At 58.0% G+C, this 23459-nt stretch overlaps 9 protein-coding genes across 9 annotated transcripts; 5 read left to right on the top strand and 4 right to left on the bottom strand.

Annotated features, from left to right (window-relative positions):
• Positions 1 to 2293: 2293 nt before the first annotated feature.
• ACO1O0_001462 (uncharacterized protein) lies at positions 2294 to 3684 on the top strand (the record flags this gene model as incomplete). Its single annotated transcript, XM_083190949.1, has 3 exons — positions 2294 to 2503; positions 2561 to 2951; positions 3050 to 3684. 3 exons carry the CDS (start codon positions 2294 to 2296, stop codon positions 3682 to 3684), a joined length of 1236 nt encoding a protein of 411 aa, XP_083054808.1.
• Positions 3685 to 3918: 234 nt separating this feature from the next.
• Positions 3919 to 5880, bottom strand: ACO1O0_001463 (sulfatase family protein; the record flags this gene model as incomplete). Its single annotated transcript, XM_083190950.1, has 4 exons — positions 3919 to 4305; positions 4381 to 5465; positions 5532 to 5618; positions 5676 to 5880. The coding sequence occupies 4 exons, from the start codon at positions 5878 to 5880 to the stop codon at positions 3919 to 3921; spliced, it is 1764 nt and encodes a 587-aa protein (XP_083054809.1).
• Positions 5881 to 6540: 660 nt separating this feature from the next.
• On the bottom strand, positions 6541 to 8406 carry ACO1O0_001464 (cytochrome P450; the record flags this gene model as incomplete). The annotated part of the gene is made up of 3 exons (XM_083190951.1): positions 6541 to 7807; positions 7896 to 8249; positions 8294 to 8406. The coding sequence occupies 3 exons, from the start codon at positions 8404 to 8406 to the stop codon at positions 6541 to 6543; spliced, it is 1734 nt and encodes a 577-aa protein (XP_083054810.1).
• A 543-nt stretch (positions 8407 to 8949) lies between these two features.
• Positions 8950 to 10649, top strand: ACO1O0_001465 (uncharacterized protein; the record flags this gene model as incomplete). The annotated part of the gene is made up of 4 exons (XM_083190952.1): positions 8950 to 9304; positions 9390 to 9673; positions 9737 to 9861; positions 9920 to 10649. 4 exons carry the CDS (start codon positions 8950 to 8952, stop codon positions 10647 to 10649), a joined length of 1494 nt encoding a protein of 497 aa, XP_083054811.1.
• A 2064-nt stretch (positions 10650 to 12713) lies between these two features.
• Positions 12714 to 13524, bottom strand: LPMO13A (uncharacterized protein; the record flags this gene model as incomplete). Its single annotated transcript, XM_083190953.1, has 2 exons — positions 12714 to 13367; positions 13426 to 13524. The coding sequence occupies 2 exons, from the start codon at positions 13522 to 13524 to the stop codon at positions 12714 to 12716; spliced, it is 753 nt and encodes a 250-aa protein (XP_083054812.1).
• A 1614-nt stretch (positions 13525 to 15138) lies between these two features.
• Positions 15139 to 16802, top strand: gla1 (glycoside hydrolase family 15 protein; the record flags this gene model as incomplete). The annotated part of the gene is made up of 5 exons (XM_083190954.1): positions 15139 to 15373; positions 15430 to 15659; positions 15716 to 15863; positions 15918 to 16173; positions 16226 to 16802. The coding sequence occupies 5 exons, from the start codon at positions 15139 to 15141 to the stop codon at positions 16800 to 16802; spliced, it is 1446 nt and encodes a 481-aa protein (XP_083054813.1).
• A 905-nt stretch (positions 16803 to 17707) lies between these two features.
• ACO1O0_001468 (uncharacterized protein) lies at positions 17708 to 18265 on the top strand (the record flags this gene model as incomplete). The annotated part of the gene is made up of 1 exon (XM_083190955.1): positions 17708 to 18265. The coding sequence occupies one exon, from the start codon at positions 17708 to 17710 to the stop codon at positions 18263 to 18265; it is 558 nt and encodes a 185-aa protein (XP_083054814.1).
• A 252-nt stretch (positions 18266 to 18517) lies between these two features.
• ACO1O0_001469 (zinc-dependent alcohol dehydrogenase family protein) lies at positions 18518 to 19683 on the bottom strand (the record flags this gene model as incomplete). The annotated part of the gene is made up of 3 exons (XM_083190956.1): positions 18518 to 19426; positions 19480 to 19499; positions 19560 to 19683. The coding sequence occupies 3 exons, from the start codon at positions 19681 to 19683 to the stop codon at positions 18518 to 18520; spliced, it is 1053 nt and encodes a 350-aa protein (XP_083054815.1).
• Positions 19684 to 20065: 382 nt separating this feature from the next.
• ACO1O0_001470 (gluconeogenesis factor YvcK family protein) lies at positions 20066 to 21991 on the top strand (the record flags this gene model as incomplete). The annotated part of the gene is made up of 3 exons (XM_083190957.1): positions 20066 to 20072; positions 20507 to 20713; positions 20769 to 21991. 3 exons carry the CDS (start codon positions 20066 to 20068, stop codon positions 21989 to 21991), a joined length of 1437 nt encoding a protein of 478 aa, XP_083054816.1.
• Between the last annotated feature and the right edge of the window lie 1468 nt (positions 21992 to 23459).

The following is a 23459-nucleotide window of genomic DNA, read 5'->3' on the forward strand; positions in this document are numbered from 1 at the left end:
GCATCAGTAAATATTTCAACAAGCAGAGAGTGAGGGGCAGGGGATAAAAGGACTAGGGAGTTAGAGGCAAAAAGGGGGGTTGGGGGGTTGGGGGGTTAGGGAGATGAGACTGACCGACACGGTGTGCCCTCGCGACAGCAGTTTGAGCAGGAGTCTTTGCCACGGACCTGGAGGTCACATTTTATCTGACCAGAAATGCCTGTTAAACTCTCTTCTAAACATTGCATACATGGACAAACCTTTCGTTCATGACATCTGGTACAAACTTGGCGTGCCCGTGTCTTGTATTCTCGCACCATGACGAGACTGGGGCGGTCGGGATCGTGGGCGATCCCCTGAAAAAGAGACGCCTGAATGGTGTCTCGAATTGATCTGGTAAATTCTTCCCGTTTGGAAAGCGCTATGTTTGTTAGTCTGCTCAAGGAGTGAGACTTGAGATGGAGAACCTCGGAGAGTCGGATCATCGGATGTGTGGGGCTGCCGAGGCACATCATGCATGCATTATTCGGGTAAGAGTGACCATTTACCCAGCTGCAAGGATATATACTATATTGGTATATTGGCAGTTTGTTCTTAAGAGAATCAAAGGAATAAAAATCAAAACCAAGTCTATGAGGATCTTTGAGGAGCAATTACCTTGTGTTCTACACCAACGACTTTCATACGATAAAGGCGGGCTCAAGATAAATAAGGTTTGTACGTACTTGGCGTATTTAAATTAATGATACATGGTATCCGTATCTAGCTGACCTTATATCTTCTTTTACTTCGTCGGTGTTTCAGCGCCACGCGTTCGTGTTTGTCGCAGTTTGGTGGTCTGCGCTGTTCACTTCCATATCATGTGACTGTTGCCAGCCAACATGGATCTGTGCACCTTGTTCAGATCCATTCCATCACAATCTCTCCCTACTGCTCTCAATAACGAGTTCTCGTTCTCTCCCTCTCTCATAATTGAATAGGAAACATTGTGTGGATTCCATACCATGATTGACGACGAGCCGCACACATTACCATATGAGATCCAAGGTTGGGACATTGGCCACGGCGCCTTTGATATCAACATTCGGGTGAACGGGGTTCACTTCACCATCCCCGTGTCTCCGGGTGTGTTTGTCGACTCACCTCGCGCGCTTCAACTCTTCCGCGAGATCTACGACAAGATAGCCGCAGATCAGGATCATGAGCCCGAAGTTTTCCTGGGGGGATGTGAAGCCGGATAATGTACTCATCGGCGAGGATGGCAATGCCATCGTCATTGGTCTAGAAGGAGGTGCAACAAGGGGCTGGGTAGACCGCAAGCTTGGGTGCTCCATGGAAGGGGACTTGCAAGGGTTAGAGAGGTTGGTGGATTTTATCCTCAATGATGAATCACCGCTTCGGGAGGGTTATATGCTGGACGACGAGTGAGACGATGCGAGGAACGAGGAACGGGGATAGAGATATATAGTATGCCCACAAGTTCGACGGACCCCAAACCCATCGGTAGTATCCTCTTACTATGGGACATAGCGAAGGTCGATTGGAAATATTCGTCACACGCCACAACAAGAGTCATCTGAGCGGCAGCTTGCTGGGGTAGTTTCAGAGATCCATTCACCGAATGAATGGGAGGGCACGGTTGGATCTACTGTGCAGATGACCAAAGTCCAAAATGGTCGTCATATTGCATCCAGTATCCGGGCGTGGAGAGAGAGAGAGAGAGATGCGGGTTAATATTGCCCATTGCCTAGATGGGCACCCTGCTGCAAGGCAAACATAAACTACGATGACATCCCTGGCCGCATAACGCCCATCGGGCCAGTCGAGGGCCAGGCATGATCAAACAATATCCCGACAATGGTAAGTCGACGACAGTCAATGGCCATCAATGGCAGTCAATAGTCGGTCAATGACCAGTCACATCCTGGAGTGTACCGCCACGCCGGACATCGAAAGAGGCCGACTGGGTACCGGCCAGCTGGTACAGCGCCCCGGCCAACAAGATGGCCAATGATGGCTGCATCCAACGAGTCTGGACCAACACTTACAAGTATAGTCCGATGGGAGAGCCATCTTTGGGCTCGAGCCATCCAAAGGGGGGGGTAAGGGGAGATCAATAATAGCACGGAGCATCCCTAACAAACATGCTAGAAAAGCCACCGTCTCCTCCATCATGTCTGTGGGAGCTGAGGGCCTTGTTCGTCTCGCTGACAAGTCACCAGTCCCGCGAGGCGCTGTTGGAGACTTGGAGGGCCACCGACCAGTTCACGACTTTCGAGCCGCCACCCGTCGATATCAATATCAAACATAGATCATGACCAATATGGCTTTGATGCTCGAGAGCTACCCTCAGACCATAGGCCCAGCCCACCCCGGCGGCCCCGTGCCGGATCGCAGCCCAGAGCTCATCGGGGCGGTCTGGTCGACAACGCTGGTGGCACTGGTCACGGCGATTCTGCGCTTCAGCGTGCGCACCAACTACCGCCAGTTTGGGTGGGACGACGGCATGATGTTCATGACAATGGTTCGTTCGAAGATGATGCCCTGAGCTGGATGAGATATCCAACACTGACATGGACAGATGTGCTTCATCGGCTGGAGCATCATCCTCACGCTGTACAGCGTGCGCGGCGGCAACCAGCACGCGTCGGACGTGGTGCAGACGGGGCCCGACAACGTGGCCATGGTGCAGATGCTCAACTGGCTGGCTCAGCCCTTTGGCATCATGGGCGCGGCCTTTGGCAAGGTGTCGGTGTCGGCGCTGCTGCTCAACATCATCGGCCCGGCCCAGCTGCCCTGGCAGCGGTACTACATCTGGGTCGTGACCATCTGGCTGTCGATGCTGGTGGGCATCTCGTGCTCGACCCTCACCTTTGCGCAGTGCTCACCGGCGTATGCGCTCTGGGACAGCCGCGTCGAGGGTAGGTGTCTGCCGCCGCACGTCATGTCGCGCTACGGCCAGTTTGCAGGTAGTGCGTACACTCTTGACATGACATGACATGACATGATATGACATGACAAGACACGACAGCTCCCAGCACGAGAAGAACATGCTAACCCGGCGTCCCAGTCTGGAACACCTTCGCCGACGCCAGCCTGGCCGTCCTCCCCGGGACCATCTTCTGGCGTCTGCAGTGCGGGCGCACCAAGAAGTTCCAGCTCAGCGTGGTGTTCGGGTTCAACATCATCACGAGCCTGTGCTCGGGGGTCAAGACCAAGTACCTGGCGCAGCTGAGCAACCGCACCGACTTCACGTGGGCGACGTACCACATGCTGGTGTGGCAGACGGTGGAGCTCTTCTTCATGGTCGTGTGCGGCACGCTGCCCACGCTGTTCCCCATCTTCAACTGGCTGCGGCGGAGGAGGGGGCGGCCCACGCTGCTGACGGACTCGTCTGTCTTCTCGTCGCGCTCGCGCAAGGCACGCGCCGGGCTGCGATACCTGCAGCAGACGTCAGAGGACAACGGCGCCTGTGGCACTGGTGGTGGAGTGCACGAGCTGGAGTCTGGGGTTAGGGTTGGGGTTGGGGCTGGTCGCACGACGACGACGGTGGAGCACTTCCACACGGAGAGCGCTGATAACCTGGTGGGCAGTGGCAGCAGTGGTAGCGGGCCGCCTGCTCATGGCGTGAGGGTCGATGTCAAGTACGATGTGCAGAGCGAGAGGGGCAGCGGTGGGGAGTACGGGATTAGAAGGGGGTCTTGACGATGGGGGTTCACGGTATACGTGTAGAAGTGGGCCATGAGCATAGACGACATGTACGCAGGGGGGTTATTGGTGAGTTGTATGTACAAGTAGGTAGCTGCTAGTTAGTAACTTGAATTCTGGACGACAGCTTGCATAGGTGGTCTGCGCAATCAGGCCGGGAATATAGCACGAAGCAGTTGATTCTATCAGGTATCCAAGGCTCACATGCGTGTACACATTCGCGCCTTTATATCACTCCCAGAAGCTCCACTCATCCGCTGCATTCCGCCGTATCCCCATCCCCTCCCAGCCCCTGTACACATGATGCTCCTGCGGCCCCTCGACATCGACGAGGTACCCCGGCGCGCACTCGTCAAAGCTGACCTTGGGCTGCTCCGCGTAGAAATCATCGTAGCGGTGGCCCAGGGCGTCGGCCAGGCTGCGCACGTCGCCGTCCGGGTGCAGCGCCCGCCAGGGGTGCGTGCAGGTCGAGCCCTTGCACGACTTGAGCACCAGCGTCAGGGCGTCGAGTCGGTCGACGACGCGTGAGAGGGGGCGCGATAGGACGGTGATGTCGGTGCCGTTGGGCTGGTGGTGGCTGTGCTTGGATAGGAGGTTGTTCATCTGGCCCGGGTCGGTCTGGCTGTGTGTTAGTAGGGGATAAGGGGACATCACGGATCCTAGGAGAGAGGGAGGGGGGTGTCATCAACGAACCTTCATGTCGTACAGCTCCGACTCCTGCGTACACCACACCGAGTAGTAGAGCCCATACTCGTCGCCCTCGATCCGCAGGCCCTTGTACGTATTCGCCGCATACGTCCCATCATAACCCCCCGCGCCCACAGCCTCGGGCGTCTCGGCCACAGCACGACCCCAGAACTCGATTCCGACATGCTCCCACCGCGACTCCCCGGCGTCGGCATGTGCCTCAAGCGGCGCGCCGTCAAACTCGCGATCATGGTAGCTCAGCCCCGCAATTCTCATAATCGTCGGCGCCAGATCCGAGTGCGACGTCGGGAACACCCTGCCCTCCCCCTCGGGCACGCCCGGCCCGCGCCACACCAGCGGCACGCGGATGTCCTCCTCGAAGCCCAGCATCTTGCCCGGGAACAGGCGGTGCTGGCCGATGTGGTAGCCGTTGTCGGACGAGTAGATGACGTGCGTGCGGCCCAGCACCCCCGCGTCGTCGAGGCGCGTCACCAGCTGGCCGACCATCTCGTCCACGGCCTGCAGGGAGCGCAGCCGGCGGCGCTGGTACTCGTCCATGTGGCCCACGACGGAGGCGTTCATCTGCGGCATGTCGCGGACCCAGCTGGCGCCGCTGGCGTCGTTGTCGTCCGGGTTGAAGTTGCTGCCCCGGGGGATGTGGTAGTCGGCGAACAGGTGCTCGTGGCGCTCGGCCGAGGGGGGAGGACCGGCGCTGGGACCGGTGCCCTCGCAGTGGGGGGCGATGGGGGCGACGGTCAGGAAGAAGGGCCTGTTCCTGTCCTCGGCGTCCTCGAGGGCCAGGTCGAGGAACTCGTAGGCCGTCTGGGCGACGTAGTCGGGCGAGTACTGGCCCGAGACGGTGCGCACGGGCTGGCTGTTGCGCGTGGCGGCGAAGTCGTGGTACTGGTAGGTCAGCGGGTCGAGCAGCAGGTCCGAGTGGTTGTACCCGAGGATGGACGGCTTGTTGTAGTTGTCCGTCGTCTGGCCGTTGTACATCTTGCCCGTGTAGTAGGTGTTGTAGCCCGACTGCTGCAGCCAGTACGCGAGGTGCTTGTCGTTGTAGCCGTTCTCGATGAACTTGGGGTAGCCGCCTGCATCATGGTCAGGCATACGGTCATGTGTCCTTGGGAGTCGAGACCATGCACAGAGGGACCTACCGTATGGCGGCCGCACGCTGGTGACGTTGGTGTTGTGCGAGAGCTGGCCCGTCCAGATGTTGACGCGGCTGGGGCAGCATATCGAGACTGTCGTCGCCAGTGTCAGCAGTGAGACGTGTAATAGTCCAGGTTCAGTATGTGTACCCGTGCAGTAGTGCCGCTCAAAGCTGGTCCCCTTGTCCACCAGGTATTTCTGCGTCAGCGGCATGTGCTCCAACCCGCTCATGTGCGAGTCCTGGTCGTCGGTGAGGACGAAGACGATATTGGGCCGGTCGTCCCGCGCCTGGGCCGGCAGGGTGCCCAGCAGACCCGACAGGGTCAGCGTGCGACTGAGGGTCCGGAAGAGCATCGTGATGGCTCAGTGATGATGCGGACTGGAGTTCATGAGGGGTTCACACCGGTCGGGAGCTAGCTTTGTACTCGGCGCTCCTGGTGTCTCTTGGGTGTCTCTCCCCTCGCGGCTGGGATTGCGCCATCGCGGCATCGCAGCGACAGGGAACAGGGAGCGTCTGTCGTCATGAAGAGTTGACGAGATAGGCCCAGCCAGCCCGCGGGGGGGCGGCCATGCGGGTCTCTGTGGCCCACTGCTCGGCATTCACGGTATTGGCGATCGGCAGTGCGGATCCCCGGGGTCGGTGTTTATGTCCGGGTACGTAGTATTCCATTATATTATACGTGTATACGTACGTACTCGTACTCGTCAAGGAATGGATGACCAAAGGCCTGTCTGTCTGCAGTCGGAGGATATTGGTATTGTATTACTAGCATTATCGTACATGTGTGAAATACACTTGTCTCAGTTGAGATTACTATCCATTGTAAGCGACGCCACTGCTGAACCCCCAATCTGGCTATTATTAACGTCAGCCCAAGACCCAACGCTGTTAGTATCGTTGCTGCTCCCATTCAGGGCCTCTTCTTGAACACCAACTGGCATCCGTCCTGTATCAAATAGCACGCATATTAGCACCGCACAGCCACAGCAGCACACACCAACACCAGGGCACACTCAGGATTCGGAACTCACCATGGGGAACAAGGTCGCAAACACGCGAATCTCCTCGGACCGCGGCGTCGCATGGTGCGCCCAGTCCACCTCCAGCGCCGCCTTGCCGATCATGGCCGCCATCGACAGGGGCACGTACCTCCTGGCCAGGCAGTCGTGCGGCCCGGCCCCAAACACCAGCCAGTTGCGCGTCTGGGCCTCGGCGTCGCCCGTGATCCACCGCTCCGGGTCGAACGCGTCCGGGTCCGGGTACGCCGCCGGGTCGTGCAGCGCCGGGTAGCACGAAGGGATGATCATGCTGCCCTTGGGCACCGTGTAGCTGGGCGTCACGGGGAAGGCCCTCGTGGCGAGGTAGGGCACGAAGATGACCGGCGGCCGGTGCCGGAGGAGCTCCTTGATCACGGCGGCCGTGTAGGTCAGCGACTCGAGCATCGGCAGGTCAAAGGGCCTGGATCTGTCGCCGCCCCTCGCCGCGAGGTTCTCGTCGCGCAGCCGGTCCAGCACGTCGGGCCGCTGGGCGAGGATCTGGAAAAGCCACGTCGTGGCGCTGCTGGACGCGTCCTGCGACGCGAACAGGAACGTGAATAGCGTCTCGCTGATCTCCTCGTCGGTGAACTCGCGGATCAGGTTCGACGGCCTCTCGGCGTCCGTCTCGCCCGCGGCCACCTTCTCGCGGTACCGCTCCGACTCCATCATGTGCAGCACCCACTGGTCGACGATGCACGTCGGCTTCGCGCCCGTCGCCATGTTGGCCTTGCAGGCCGCAGCGCAGCGGGCAAACTCGCGGTGGACGGCGTCGGCGGTGCGCTTGCCCTTCCAGACCTTGGTGAAGGGTACGTACATGGACAGGGGCACGTTGACGAGCTCGAGGGCGTCGGTCACGAGGTAGAAGTCGTCGGCAATCTTCTTGACGGCGTCCTGGGAGATGTAGTCGCCGAAGAAGGTGCGGCACGAGAGGGCGCAGTTGATCTCGCGGAACAGCGCCATGAAGGCCATGGGCCTGCCCCCGTTGGCGTCGCTGGCCGCGGTGAAGCGCCCAAAGTAGTCGGCCAGGACGCGCTCCTGGGCGGGGAGGTAGGACGAGATGGCCCTGTTGGTGAAGAGGGGGGTCAGCCCGCGGCGGTACTCGGCGTGGGCGCGGCCCTGAAGGAAGACCCAGGCCTTGCGGCCCAGGATGTCCTTGGCCACGGGGACGATGCACGGCTCGGCAAAGGCGGGTGACTTGAAGACCTTGTGGGCGATTTCGCGGTCGGATGCGAGGACGACAAATCTACCATTGATGGGTTGAGCATCTCAGCATTTATTCAAATGTGCTGGGAGTGGACGGAGACTACTAGTAGATAGGTAGGAGTACATACTTGTGGAAGACGGACACGCAGCTGAGCGGGCCACTCGCCCACTGCGCCAGATACGCCTCAAACTTGGGGTGCAGCGCCTGGATAAACGGCCCCATGAGCGGGATCTTGAATGCCGGGCCCGCAATAGAGCCCTTTCGCTTGAGGTACATCAACTGGTCATACGCGATCACACCCAGCAGGAGCGTGACCACGTACTGCCAGGTCGACCAGCCAGCGAAAATTCCAGCGAAAACTCCGGCGATGGCTCCCTGGGTCTGGGGGGTGTTGGGCCATGACTGAGGGCCAGCCTGGAGGGTGGAGGCGTTTGCCATGTCGGTATCCATGCTGGCGCTCTCCTGACCGAGGTCGACCAACCTGTGGGTGCAAGAGTACGGAGGAGACGAGGAAGCAAAACTCACTCTGGACGAGAAGAGCAGGCTGCTGTTCTTATGGGGCCACGCACAAGTTCAAACTCCACTTTCCAATCAAAGGGCCACGGGGACTCAACAGTTCCCTTCCCACGCATCTTCATATGGATATAGACTCTGTGATGGGACCACGAATCGCGGTCAGTCGCATCATGATACAAAGTCATCCGATGTAATTCACAATTACCGCATCAGGACTAGACTCCGCTGGGTGGACAGACGCCAAGCCTGTGCACGACTGACTGCGGCGTCTAGTCCTCTTTGGGTTTAGCCCAGGGTCTCGAGTGGTTCTCCAACTTATCTTGGTTCAATGGTTGTCCTAACAGGCGGCCCATCAGTGTCCATCCGTAACAGGCACAACCAGACTCGTGCATGCCGTTGGGGGCTTTTTCGCGGAACACGTCTGTGACCCTGCAGCCTCTGGGCGCCATCTCATCATCTTTTTCTGCTTTTTCCCCTTGCCGTGTTCCGAGATGGCGTGCGTCGACAGGATCCCCATGTTAGCTGGCTGTTACTGGAGTCTGGGCCGTCCCCAAGCCTCCCCAATCCCCCCCCCCCCCCCCCCATCGCGTCTCTGTAAGTAGCTCCGGGTCTCCACCACTCACTCTCTCCCTCCAACAACTCCCCCGAAACCGTGGCACCGCAAAATGCGCCAGACTCTACGCCGCTCGTGTGCCGGGTGCGCCAGATCCAAGCACAGCTGCGACCTCGCCACTCCGCGGTGCTCCCGCTGCGTCAGGCGAAAGGCCCCCTGTGTCTACGCCAACGAGCCCTGGACGGCGCCACGCCGCCCGGCCGACGAGACCGAACCTCCGGTGGCTCCGGAGTCCCGGCTTCATGGCGAGGACGACGGCGCATCATCTTCGGGGCCTCGAGATGATGGCCATGACGCCTCCCGCGCCCTGACCAACCATTACTACATCTCTGGCTCGCTCGACCCCTTTGACTCGTACCCGCCTACCAGACTCCCCCGGGACCACGTCCAACGCCTCATCCACAGCTGTACGTACGTCTTGTCCGTCTTCACCGGCAGCCGCCCCTCCTCCACCCCCGCCTTACTTCCGTTCTGATCCCCCTCCCCCCTCAGTCCTCCACAAGATCGCCTTCCAGTACTACCCGCTGGACCTCAGCGCCGCCTCCAACCCCTTTCTGGTCTCGTGGTGGCCCCTCGCCCTCGGCGACCCGGCCCTGTTCCACGTCTCGCTGCAGACGGCCTGCCTCGACGAGGAGCTGCTGGCCCGCCGCGGGTTCCAGACCTCACAGCTTCTCATGGCCGACTCGGTCGCCCTGCTGCGCCGCAAGGTCGAGCATGCGTCGCTGGCGGTCCAGGATGGGACCATGAACTCGGTCATTACCCTGGCGGCTATTGAGGTGGGTGCTCTAACTACCCGTTTCATTCTTCGGCGAAGCCATTGTTGAAATTGTATGTCCTAGTTTGGTAAGGGGAACACCAAGATCAGCGAGATGCATGTTGATGGCGCCAAGAAGCTGGTGGAAATGAGAGGCGGCATCAATGCTGTGAGGCAGACCAGCCCGCTAACTGCGAGGATGATCAGCTGGTAGACCTCTCTCCCCAACCATTGCTGTTGAAAAAGGTACTTTACTGACCAGTCCCAGGGTATCGATGCTGGTCGTGGGCCATCCTCAGTTCGACACACAGGACGATCTCGGCATTGGGCACGGCATCCCTCCCATTGCCGAGTGGCAGCTGGATCCGAAGGTGCTCGCCCATGGTTCGTATGGCATCGACAGCATGCACGTCGACTACGCCGTCAGCAATGTCCTGGTCCGCCTCCGAGCCGTCTTCCAGCGCGCACAGCACATCCCCTTCCCCACCACGCGACTCCACGACCTCACATGTTTCGTCGTCCATCGACTCCTTCTCACCGCCCCGGATCTGACCACAGCCCCGTCATCGTCGTCGTCTTCGTCGTCGTCTTCTTCTTCTTCTCTCACCGAGTCCGTGCGCTATGCCATCATACTCTACATGTTCATCACGCAGGGCCCGACGTACTACTCCCACGCCGTCATCTTCAACACCATGCTCACCCGTTTTGTGCACCATCTCGAGTCTTTCCAGTCGACGCCTCGTGAATACGACGCGCTCGACGTCTGGCTCCTCGCCGTCGGCCTGGTGGCCTCGATGGGCGCGCACCAGTACCAGTGGTTCGTGGACAAGGCGCATCTCGCAGCCGCCTCTCTGGGACTGGGCACCTGGGACGACACCCTCGTCTGCATCAGGAGCATCCTGTGGCTGGAGTCGCTGCACGGGGAAAGCATCTTTCGACCGCACTGGGATGCCATACTCGGCGGGGGGAGTGTGGGGTTTGTGGCCTTTGAACCATAAAGCACTACGGTTACCTGCCTCTATTTATGGTGACAGTGGGGGTGTTATATCTTGGAACTGCATCGAACCGGCGTCAAAGACAGTTCTATGCCCTGACCAAGTAAAGGGGGAGGGGCGGTGACCTCATCAGAGAGTGTCTGCAGAAATCGAGGAAGGAAGTCTCCCTCTCCCACCTCTGAGAAGGAGTGGGTTTCATGTGAGAACCGTTGCTGGATTAGGTCGGGTCACTCCCACCATGGCATCTTCCACTTATTGCCCACACCAGACGAAGCTTGGTGGATGCATCACCCTCGGATTCATGTGCTGTACTCAAAGGATCGGCCACCTCGCCATGCCATACTCAGAACAACCGTCTGTGCTCCCCCTCGCCAGCCACCTCAGCTACAACGATATTACCGCACACATGTGCTGAGGTATGACCCAAGCGGGTTCCAGCACCCAATCCATTATTACCCCAACTCCACCATCGTCATCGACATATACGGATGCGGCCCTTACACCGTCGACAACGGCAACAGCAAGGCGACCATGACGGCCTGCGGCGTCAAGTTTGGCAACTCGGGCCCAGCCACCAACTACAACCATGCCTGGACGGCCGACACGGGCCCCCACCATACGAGCGACAGGGCGGAGATGCACGCCGCAATTTGCGCGCTGCGGTGCCTGGAGTTTGTCAACGTCGAGGAGTGGCTATCCTCATCCATGCACCTACCTAGATTATCCACCATACCGCGAGCCTAGCGCGGTCCGCGCCCCCCGTGGGCGAAGAGGACCGTAATTATCGCGACTTGGCCCATGGGCGGCCCGTGGTGGATATCAAGGGTAAGAGAGGCCCGGAGGTTCTCACCGACGACGCAGGGTGTCTTCTAAGTGTATTTTTATTGGGGCTCCCAACGCAGGAACCAGACGAGATGGGAGTGGCGATACACACTGGCTCCCAGTCCCGGGCACAGCGCATGCCTTGGGAGGCCAAGAATAAAGCAAAATTGGGGAAGAAAGGCTGTTGATACAAATTCTGCGCATGACTCTTGGGAGTGTGACTGTAGGATAGTGGTTAAAAGATCATGATTCACATGATCGAAGCCCACCATAAGGTCTAGAGTCGGGGTAGAAGGTAAAGAAAGTGGAGAGGCGCGCGCCCCGATCATAATTGCATTTCAAGAACGGAGGTATTACGGGTAGTCAGTAGCAGTCAATAGTGAGGTGCGATATTACTGATCTCTACGGCCCCAAGTTGCGGCTGCTGTCAAGCTGTGCCTTTGTGGGACCACTCCGTGGTCACGTGGGCACCCTCGTCGCAACCACACCTATCACACAACCTCATATGCGTTCAACCCAAAATGCCATATAAGACCCCTCAACCCTCGACACGAAGAACCTTGTTTTGCTCAGAAAAACACCCAGAAAGTGGCCAAAACACTTCTGGAAATAAAAAAGGGGTAAACAAAATGATCAAAAAAATACTCTGGGGACCTTTATCGCCTGGGAGCGAAAGGAGGATCGCATCCACCCGAGAGTGTCCCATCCACAACCAGTTTTGGCCTTTTGGACTTGACTCGAAGGCCGCGGGTCTTACTCGAACGTGCAACCTCCAGGCTGTCTCCCAGAGGTGCGGTCTCTCGTAAAGGGGGGGGTCGGGTTGCCAGTTTTACCACTTGGAGCGATCAGGTCGGCTGCTGGTAAAGGGATACTGGGTTATTTTAGGCTGCAAGGCTATTTTACAGCCTTAAAGGGTGACGGCTGGTGGACATGCGTGGCAGGTAGCAGGTACGAGGCAGCTGGCGAGGCTGGCAAGGCAGGAGTGGAGAGGGGCAAACGGTGACGTAAGATTGTTCAGGCCTCAACGCGCTCTGAAAATTCATTATCAAGCTGCCTGCAACTGGTCTAGGTCTCATGTCCTCGGAAAGCTCATCCTCAAGTCGTGTCTGCTGGCTGCCGGCAGTACAGACAATCCTCATCATACAGGTCGCGCGTGTATACATACATATGCTTCTCCCCCTTTTCCCAACCCTTGTCCCTCTATTCCTCATATGCTCCTAGTGCAGTCTCGAAAGACGGTGCTCCTTACTGGATGGCAATGTCGGCGCAGTTGAGGTAGATCTGGGGCGTCTGGAACGAGTTCCACTTGAACGACAGCAGAGTGTGCTCCGAGGTGATGTTCTCGGGCAGCTTGACCTTGGAGCTGACCGTGTACCCGCCGGCAATGGACGTGAAGCACGAGCCGTGCTCCGCGTTGTCGACGCCCTGGCAGCCCTCGCCGTCGAACGACTTGCACGTGAACCAGTCGTTGCGGTGGCACGCATCGCCGTCGCCGCAGTCGGGGCTGTAGTCGCACTGCTGCCCGTCGACGCCCGTGCAGGGCAGGACGCCCTTCTGGAAGCAGTCCTCAAGCTCCTGCTTCTCTGCCTCCGTGGGCACCGTGTTGGGGTCAAGAAACTTGTCCACCAGCTCCTGGTTGCTGCACAGGCGGTACGTGAACATGCCGCCGTGGTCGCCGTTGTTGTCGACGCACCACTGCACGTCGATGACCTCGCCGGGAGAGTACGTCACCACGGGCTCCTTGCCGTAGTTCCCGCCGGGCTGGTTGTAGTCGACGCTGACGCGCTGGTTGTATCCGCAGGGGCCCATGCGGCCGACCTTGGCATCGTCAAGGGTTGGCCAGGCGGTGACGGGCTCGAGGATGGTGCACTCGGGGCAGGTGTCGGGGCCGGAGCCGCCCTAGACTATGTCAGTAATGCGCGTTTTACACTGATTTCACGGGCAGGTGTCGGCATACATCAGCGTTGATAGCGACTCGGCTCTTGGGAGTGACGAGATAGCCGTGCCCGTAGGCGGTGGCCGAGAGGGAAGCGAGGGCGATGACCTTGGTAAGCATTGTGAATGACAGACTGATTGGCGGAGTGCTTGTGGTGCTTGGTGCTGTTTGTGGTGGATGGGAAACGGTTTCAATGTCTGGATGCTTCTTTGTCTTTATATGCAGATGTCCGTCCCCTGCCCACTATCCGTTAACATTATTGCTGCAGGTTAGGACTAGTCGCCAAGATGCCGACTACATGGCGGGTTTGTTTGCATCCTGACAAGCCCCCATCAGGTAAACCCCAGATCATTCGGCATTGATTCGCCGCGGATGCAAGGCGTGAGAGCACCCGCACCTCCGTCCCTCGAAGGAGAAAGCTTCCCACCTATGACGACGCAGCCAAATCGTTTCAGTAACAGGTCAGAGGACGCCAGATCATGCCGGCACAGAACGAAACCGTTCTAATTGCGCCTCCCTCGGCCGTATTGTGGACTGGCCATCGCTTTGGGGCATCCGTAATGAGGGAGCCGACGTCGGCCAAAAGCTGAACAAGGACGGCCACGGCATTGGTGAAGACATGGCGAAGACATGGAGAAGACATGGAGACCCCAGGTCTTAGTGCCGGCTGTGGGGTAGCGATGTTGGAGCGGAACGTCAATTTGCGGGGGAGGAGGGCAGGGAATCAGTGTAAGTGGCTAAGACCAGGTCGTGTCGTCGCGCTCGTGTCCCATCGGCGGAACGCACACTGCCGAGGCGTCGCATCCCGGAGTCCTGCTTTCCCATTCGAGTCCTGGCTCACAACCATTTCCCCTGATGGCTGTGAGGCTTAGCGGACTCTCCGCCTCTCCACCACGACCATCTCGAGGTGTGCGGATACTCCGACACTCCACCGTGATCTTGGCAGTTGCGAGGCCATGAACTGACCTAAGGAACTTCTTAGCTCGCATGTCGTCGGACCGACCAATGAGACGGTTGGAGAACAAACACCGACGCGATCCTGTTTCAAGTTTCCCCGCGACAAATGATCGGGTCATGGGCTTGGCAAGCCGACGGAGCGACTGTCGTCGTGCCTTGCACCCTATTACCGCTATTGCCAATATGCCATCAAGACCGAACACCATCTGATTCCTCGACCATCCGATGATCCGACTCTGAGGTATCGAGCATTAAAACCTGGCTAGCACGTGCAGCCGTCTCGATCCGGGGCCCCATCCCATCTGCCGAAGCTGGCAACCCCCCTGCAGATCTCCCCACAACTATGCCGGATTCTCGACGGAAACATGAACTGCTTCACCCGCGAAACTTTTGGGTGCTAGTGCCGACCGACAAAGGGCCGAGCGGTAGCCGTGCTGGCATTCGAGCAAGGAGGCCAGGATCCGGGGAGCTCCCACGGGGTGGGACAGTGGAACTGCCGGTCGAATCCCGTCCTTGAACCCCCGAGTGTGGAGAAGCTGGAGAGCCTCGAGATTTGTCCTTCCAGCTTGAGCGAGCCCCGGCCTAGTGATGTCAACGGCGCCCACAATTGAATGCGCTAATCTTTCGCCGATCTAGTACCCTCCCGTGGGTTGATTGAAGACGGGGAGAATGTATAAAGACGTTGATGAACGGGCGTCAGATTTATGAGCGGACGCAACTCATCCAACTGCCGCTCCCAACTTCAACCAACTGCATACGCCCCTCATCCCTGAAATCATGTTTGACTCGCGTGTCGCCAGATTTGGCCTTTTGGGCGTACTCGCTGCCCAGGGAGCACTTGGTGCTCCCGCACCGCACGCGCCCAGACAGGCAGGTCTCGACGAGTGGCTCGACGCTCAGGAGCCCATCGCCCTCGCTGGCGTGTTGGCCAACATTGGCGACTCGGGATCCAAGGTCGAGGGTGCCGCCGCCGGAATCGTCGTCGCCAGCCCATCCAAGTCGGATCCAGACTGTAAGTCATACACCCAGCAGGGAGGTTCCTTGTTCCTTTGGCTGAACATGGATCAGACTTCTACACGTGGACTCGAGATGCCGCGCTCACCATTAAGTCGCTCGTCGACCGATTCCTCGTCACAAAGGATGCCGACCTCGAGGCCATCCTGAAGGCATATGTCTCGTCGCAGGCTAAGCTCCAGGAGGTGGAGAATCCGTCCGGCGGTGTGGACAGCGGTGGTCTAGGAGAGCCCAAGTTTCATGTCGACATGACTGCCTTTACAGAGGAGTGGGGACGACCGCAGGTACGAATATCTCTCACACAAACGGCATGATATGGAAAAGGCTGACAAGAACGCAGAGAGACGGACCAGCGCTGCGGGCCACGGCCTTGATGGGATATGCTCATTACTTGATGGGCCAGAACGACACTGCCACAGTCAAGGACTCCATCTGGCCGCTAGTCAGCAGAGATCTCGGATATGTGGCTGGTAACTGGAACGAGACAGGTATGGCGACCCAATAAGACGCGCATTGCGATGGCCCTGCTAATTAGACTACAGGATTCGACCTCTGGGAAGAGGTGGAGGGCACATCCTTCTTCACGCTCATCGCCCAGCACCGATCACTCATTGAGGGTGTCGCCCTGGCCGCTGACCTTGGGGCCGAATGCGCCAACTGCGACGCCGAAGCCCCCAAGATTCGATGCCTTCTCCAGGACATGTGGAACGGCGGCGAAGGGTATATGATGGCCGATATCAACAACGACTATGGCCGAAGCAACAAGGGAACCAACACTGTCATTTCCTCCAACCACAAGTAAGCTGGCTATGATATTCTGATTACGTGGCAAATAACTAACCTGGAGTAGTTTTGACGTGAATGCCGGCTGCGATGACGCCCTGTTCCAGCCCTGCTCCGCCCGAGCCCTCTCGAATCTCAAGGTTGTCGCCGACTCGTTCAAAGAGTGGGAGATCAACAGCGGCATTGCCGAGGGTGAGGCCATGGCGCTCGGCCGCTACATTGAGGACGTCTACATGGACGGCAACCCCTGGTACCTCACCACCTCAGCCGCCGCCGAGCAGCTGTACTACGCCCTCGCGTCCTGGGACAAGGCCGGATCCATCGAGGTCACCGACGTGTCGCTCGCGTTCTTCAAGGGCATCTCTGAGTCAGCCGCGGAGGGCACATACGAGAAGGACTCGGAGACATACACGGCGATTACTAAGGGCGTCAAGACGCTGGCGGACGGGTACCTCTCGGTCGTACAGAAGTACGTCCCCGAGGATGGCGCCATGGCAGAGCAGTTCTCCAAGACTGACGGGTCGCCGCTGTCGGCGTCGGATCTGACGTGGTCGTACGCTGCACTGCTGACGGCCAAGGCGGCACGTGATGGGAACCTGCCCCCGGCGTGGGGTGCTGATAGCGCCAACAAGCTGGAGTGCTGAAAAGGGCAAGGGATTTGATGACACACATGACTATGGATGGAATGGCTGTAGCGAGTTCTGAGGAGGTTATACCCAAATTGAAGCCCTGGATGGCATGGCACTAGTAACGTGGGTGAGAGAATGGCCATATATGAAGTATTGACCTATTGTATAATCTGTTTGATTCAGAGATGTCGCCTCCGTGATTGCACAGAGGTGGATCTGTGGCGATGTGGGCAGGTTAGCGGTAATTCACAGATAGGAACGTGTGGTTTGCCGCTATGAGATGAATATCCTGCAATTAAGCCGATACTTCGCCAATATCTTCCTTTCATTTCTAGTGTACGTAATACGTTCTAAATCTTCGATAGTCGACACGCCATAATGGCCAAGACATGCTAGAGCGGATCGCAGTCTCACTGCATTAGTAGGGCTGAGAGCATGGACCCCATCGGGACGACAGCCGACAGGGTATCGACACATTCAGAAGCGAGTACATGTATGTATATAATGACGTGCATGGCCTAGTAGGGAGACTGCAGGAATCAAGATGCACCGTGGATGCCAGACCCTTGTGCAACATCTATTGAATCAGTAGTCACATCCGAGTGTACGCGTCTGGCTTCAACAGTGAATAACTATCAGGATGATGCCCACCTACGCGGCCTTTAAATCACTAAATTGCAAATACGAGAGAGGAAAAGTTAGTGATTCCTGTTGAGCGCGAGATGTCGTATAACTAGGCTAATTTTGGGGGGCCTGTAAGTGATCATGGGTTAGGAGTCACGTATATAAATCTCGTCCTGTTCCTGCAACGCCCGACTTCTCTGTCTGGCATCTATCTTGCAAGCTGTTCAAACAGATTACCCTCGCTTTACACTACATCTACCAGATCAAACATCAACTCACCCAGTCACTCCTCAACCATGAAGTCCCTCCTCGTCCTCATTCTCACCGCCACTGGTGCCATCGCATGCTCGCTCCACAGTCACAACCCCAAGCTCGCACCTCGCCAGGACTACGAAGACCCCCCCTCCTGCGAGGACTCAGACTACACCCTCTGCGGCGAGCAATGCATCCCCCAGTCATGGACGTGCTGCCCCCGCGAGGACGGCGGCTGCCCCCCGGGGACCGAGTGCTTCATCGACGGCGACGGCGACGGCGACGGCGAGACGGCCTGCTGCCTGTACGGCGACTGCGACGGCCACATAACCACGATGGACAGCAGCCTCGCGCCCACGCCGACCACGGGATACGGGACGGCGGCGTTTACGTGGGTGACGACCACGACCTTCAGCTGGGGCACCACCATCACTGTGGGCATCACGACACTGACCTTTGAGACGCCCACTGTTGTGACGTCCGAGTCGACGGGGACGGTGACGGGGACGGAGGGTGCTCCGGAGCCCACGGGTGCGGCTGCTAGCATTGGGGGCAACTTGCTCGGTGCGATAGTTGCGGCTGGAGCGGCCTTTGTTCTGTAAAGGGTGTGTCGAAGTGAGTTTTGAAGGTGTTTTGGAGGGAGTTTGGTATAAGTTGGATTGAAGCTGTAATGGGATATGTGGTTGATTAATTGGCTCCGATGGGTGTCAGCAATATTCCTTTCTTGATATCGATTTTAACGCAGTTCGGGATTTCAGTTGTTTGGCATTTCACGTCGGTGGGTAGAGGTGAAGGTTTTCATTAATCAATGGTCGTTTTCTCATCTATTATCTTGTGATTCGACTTTTCAACACCTAAGAGATCTCAATGCAGACCTTGCCCTGGTGCTTCCCGGCCCACTGGTACTCGTACGCCTCCTTGAGCTGCTCGAGCTTGAAGACCTTGGGGTCAATGACGGGGCGCAGCTTGTCGATGTTGGCCTCGATGGCGCGGCACATCTCCTCCATCTGGTTCCTGCTGCCGACGAGCAGGCCGCGCGTGGTGCACATGCGGGTCAGGTTCTCGAGGAAGCCCGGCTCGTTGGGGTCCTTGGTGCCGCCGACGAAGCCGATGATGCTGATGATGCCCTCAATCCTGACGCTCTCGAGGCTCTGCGCCATGGACGTCGGGCCGGCGACCTCGATGACGTGGTCGACGCCGACGCCGTTGGTGATCTCGCGGACCTTGGCGCCCCAGTTGGGCGTCTCGTTGTAGTTGATGATGTGGTCAGCACCCAGCTTCTCGAGCAGCTTGGCCTTGGCAGGGGAGCTGGTCGTGGCAATGACGCGGGCGCCGGCGGCCTTGGCGAACTGAAGGCCGAAGGTGCTGACGCCTCCGGTTCCCTGGGTGAGGACCCACTGACCCGGCGTGAGCCTCCTGAGGCCGTAGAGGGCGTTCCAGGCGGTGACGGCGGCGCAGGGGAGCGTGGCGCCCTCGAGGAAGCTGAGGCCCTGGGGGAGGTGCACAAGGCCATTCTCGTCAAAGGCGCCGACGGTGCGCAGGGTACCGTCGATGACACCGCCCAGGCCGGTGGCGGCGGAGGCGAGGTCGAGGTCGCCGCCGATGTGGCTCTGGTTGAACAGGGTGACGACCTTGTCGCCAGTCTTGAAGCGCCTCACATGCTTGCCGACGGCGATGACCTCGCCAGCGCCGTCGGATCCAGGGACAATGCCCATGTCGAGGGCAAAGGGGTACTGGCCCTTGGGGATGATGAGGTCACGGTACTGCGTGGGTGTTAGGAACAAGGGTTAGGGTCCAGGCTCGAGAGGATGCTCACGTTGAGAGAAGCAGCACGGACTATGGCGGCTGGTCAGAACAGAAGCTGTCATGAGGGGGTCGAGGGATTAATAGACATACGCTTGACAAGGACCTGGGAGTCGCCCAGCTCGGGGACGGGGACTTCATCGAACCGCAGAGCATCGAAGCCGGTCATGCCGGTGACGATCCATCGCTTGGTGGTCTTGGGGATATCTTGGGCCATGGTGATGGTATCTGGGTGTCTGTCTGTCTTGCTTGAGAACTCGGGACGCGCGGCGATAGTTGAGGTGGAAGTGAGCCAGGGTGAGTTGAGACTAAGCTCTACTTATAACCCTGCCAAAGATAATAGCAGAGGCCTCCATTTGTCGCGCGGTGCCTCCCTATCCACCTCATTTTGAAGTTAAAGCAATCGAAGCAACCCAATGATGAGCAGCCCTGACGTAGATACGTGGGGCGAGCCGGAGATGCGGAGTTTGTCCATGGTGACATTCGCGGTGTTCCGGAGAGAGAGCCCGTGTGACGGCATGGCTGAAATCTCTTTCATGGCCGGCGTCTTTGAGAATGTCGAAGAATCAGAACACCCTGCCTTGGTGTCGTTGACGACAATGTCTCGTGCGTGTGCATTGTTTAACACGCTTTGGGTTGCTGACTGCATGTACATTAATGCTGAGACCGTTGTATTGGGACGACGTAGAACTTGGCATGCAGCTAAGATACCTATGTGTCAATACAGTCTCAAACGGCTAACCGGGGCTAGACTGTACGGGTACATGCATGCATGTACGCAAACGGCAATTGTGCCCACTCACAGGGGCTCACCAAGAAGAGGACAAGTCACAATGTCACAAGTCTCACGGACATGGTCTCACGACATCCTAGCATCTTGATCACCATTCAATAGCCTACGCGTAAACGACGCTGCACATCTCGAATGCCTCACACCTCGCCAAGAAGCGCACTGCAGATCCCCCCAAATGGAGTCTCCGCCGTAGCTACATCTCCCTCCAACTCCTCTCACTCTTCGTCTCATGCCCCGTCACCCTCAGCGTCTCCTCTCCATGCCATAAGTCCGACTACGACGCCCTCCGGAAACACGGGCATCGTCGTATTTTCCGGTGGTAGCGCCGCCAACAACCTCGTCGAGGTCTTTGAGCACGTTCGCGACGCCAACCAGTGCAACCTCAGCTACGTGATCCCCATATCCGACAATGGCGGCAGCACCAGCGAGATCATCCGCGTCTTTGGCGGGCCTGGTTCGTACAATGAACAACCGATTGATGTACAAATGATGCTGACTTGGTGATTGAGGCATCGGTGACGTGAGATCCCGCCTTGTTCGTCTCATCCCCGACAACCAGAACCCAGAGACTGTGGCCATCAAGCACTTCTTCAACCACCGCCTCCCCAAGTCCCACCCCAGCGCCCGCTCAGAGTGGGTGGACATCCTGGAAGCCACCCACCCCTTGTGGAACGACATCTCCTCGCCCAAGCGGGAGCTTATCCGCTCCTACCTTAACAGCTTCAACCTCGAGGTTGTCAAGCGTATGAGGCCGACCAGCCGCTTCGATTTTTCCGGCGCCAGCATTGGCAACCTCTTTCTTACCGGCGCGCGCCTCTTTACCGGCAGCTTCGAGGCCGCCATCTATCTCCTGAGCTCCATCTGCGGCGTTCCCGATCGAATCTCGGTCCTCCCCGCTATCAACTCCAACTTTGCCCATCACATCGCTGCTGGGCTGACGGATGACACCGTCATCACCGGCCAGAACGACATTTCCCATCCCAACGAGCCCAGCCGCGCCGTGCCAGGAACAGGTATCAGCACCGGCGCCCAGACGCCTGTACCCCTGATGCAGAATGACACGGAGGAGCACGACAAGGTCGAGGACGCCAACCTGCCGGGGTCGCTCCCCGCATTGAGGCGGCCTGCCATTGCCTTCTCCAAGGAGGACGAGGAAGACCTGACTGCGAGGATCGATCGCCTATGGTACATCAACCCGTACGGGCAGGAGATTCGTATCCCCGCCAACCCACGTGTCCTCGAGGCCGTCAAGAGCTCCCACACGGTTGTCTACAGCATCGGCTCCCTCTTCACATCGCTCATACCCAACATCGTGCTAAAGGGCGTGGGCGACGCCATTGCCAGCGCATCGATCCGCAACAAGATCCTCATCCTCAACGGCACCACCGACCGCGAGACGGGGCCCTCGACCGACCCCTTCACTGGGCTGGATTTCGTGGCGGCCATTGCCAATGCCTGCGCCGACTCGAGGGGTCTGCTCCGACCGGGGCCCGAAGAGTACTGGAAGTACGTCACGCACGTCATCTACATCGAGGGCCCCACGTCGCCCAGGGTAGACAAGCAGCGGCTTTCTCAGCTGGGCATCGATTCGACGAGGGTCTACGGTCCCAGAGACGAGTCTGGCCGGGGCGGGAGATACGACGCAAAGGCGCTGCAGCAAACCCTCGAGTCCATCATCGGGAGAAGGGATGCACGGCATGACCGCAGTCGGCGGAACACCCTGGTTGGCTAAGGAGGAGAGAGGGAATTGATGGGGTGCAGCAACGCTCCCTGCTTTCATGTATATTCCGGGCGCAGCTATTGTAATTGGCTCCCGAAGGTTGTTCCCTCATATACCCCCCGTTTCCAGCCATGGCCCCAACGAGTGCTGCCCAGCGGGCGCTTGCGCGACCCCGGCAAAACGGTGGACCTTCCAGTCCAGATGCTGTCACCCAGACCGATTGAATCCATCACGTCGAGACCATCATATATCCCAAAACAACAGGCCAAGCCGTCGACAGCACCAGCGCCGCGAGGACCGAGCTCTTTCCTGTGCCAATCCTGTCATAGGGGCCCCGCCACCGGTCGATGAGCGCGCAGGTGGTCCAGATCATGGCGCAGGCGTAGAAGACGAGAGCCCACATGATTCCGACCATGACGAAGGCGCTCCGGTCGCCCGGTGACCAGGCCACGCCGGAGAGATCCGGCTCCACGGTAACGGAGAGGTTGGCACCCATGGTGGTATTAATAAGGTGTCGGGGTGTCGGGGTGTCGAAGTGTCGAAGGGAGGAGGCGCTCGCCCGCGAGCGCAGAGAATTGTTGAAGATTGAAAGAGGAGGTTTGAATTATTGTCTTTTGGTGAGAAATTTACAAAGAATGGCGATGGGAATTGAGAGGCTGGCCACATTTTGGGCCGTTGCGAGGGGGAGGCTGTGTTGGAGTTGCGACGCTCATGGAACCGGATGTGTCGCAGATGGCCTCGACGCTCCGACACGGCGGCTACTTGGGGGCAGCTTTTGTCTCATAGCGCCTCGCCGGTTCCAGCGCATAATTCGTAAAGAAGCTTCATTCTATTGGGAAGATTACTCTATAGTGCTAATAAGAAAGCAAGCGGTCAGCAAAAAAAGAAAAAGAAAAAGGGGAAAAAAAGAGACACCATTATGAGTAGTAATACACATGTTCGTGTGCATATTCATATCTATATTCGCGCGTGTTGTATGATACGATGTACAATAGGTGGCTAGTATACCATGTTCAAATCCTGCTCCGCACATACATGTCAGTATTTTGCCATCAGTGTACAAGACCTACCACACCGATACCGTTGTTTTGATGCCCTGGGTGTAGGGTACGAAGATTTTTGGTGGTGAAGCTTAGCAACAAGGGATCATCAACACCAAATGACAAGCTGCTGACTGTATGTAGGAATTAGGCAGCTCACTTTTGGCAAATTCTAACAGAAGATGGAGATGGGGAGTGAGTCGGAGAATCGGTGATGTATAGCCCTATTGATACTAAATTCACCCAATAGGCTGATCGCAGCAACAGAAGTGTGTGACTCGCCCACGCTGGTAAGTCGTGATAAGCGTGTGGATAAGAAGATTTGAATTTTCAACAACCTATGCATCTTTGTTGCTATCCATTCCCGAAAGGAACCTCTCGATGCTTTCTTCAACATGATTCGAGTCTAAGCTGAGACGCAAAGACGGCAACCGAATATA

The sequence above is a fragment of the Amphichorda felina genome, assembly GCF_050947745.1.
Source record: "Amphichorda felina strain 45539 chromosome Unknown scaffold_1, whole genome shotgun sequence".
Classification (NCBI taxonomy): Eukaryota; Fungi; Ascomycota; class Sordariomycetes; order Hypocreales; family Bionectriaceae; genus Amphichorda; species Amphichorda felina.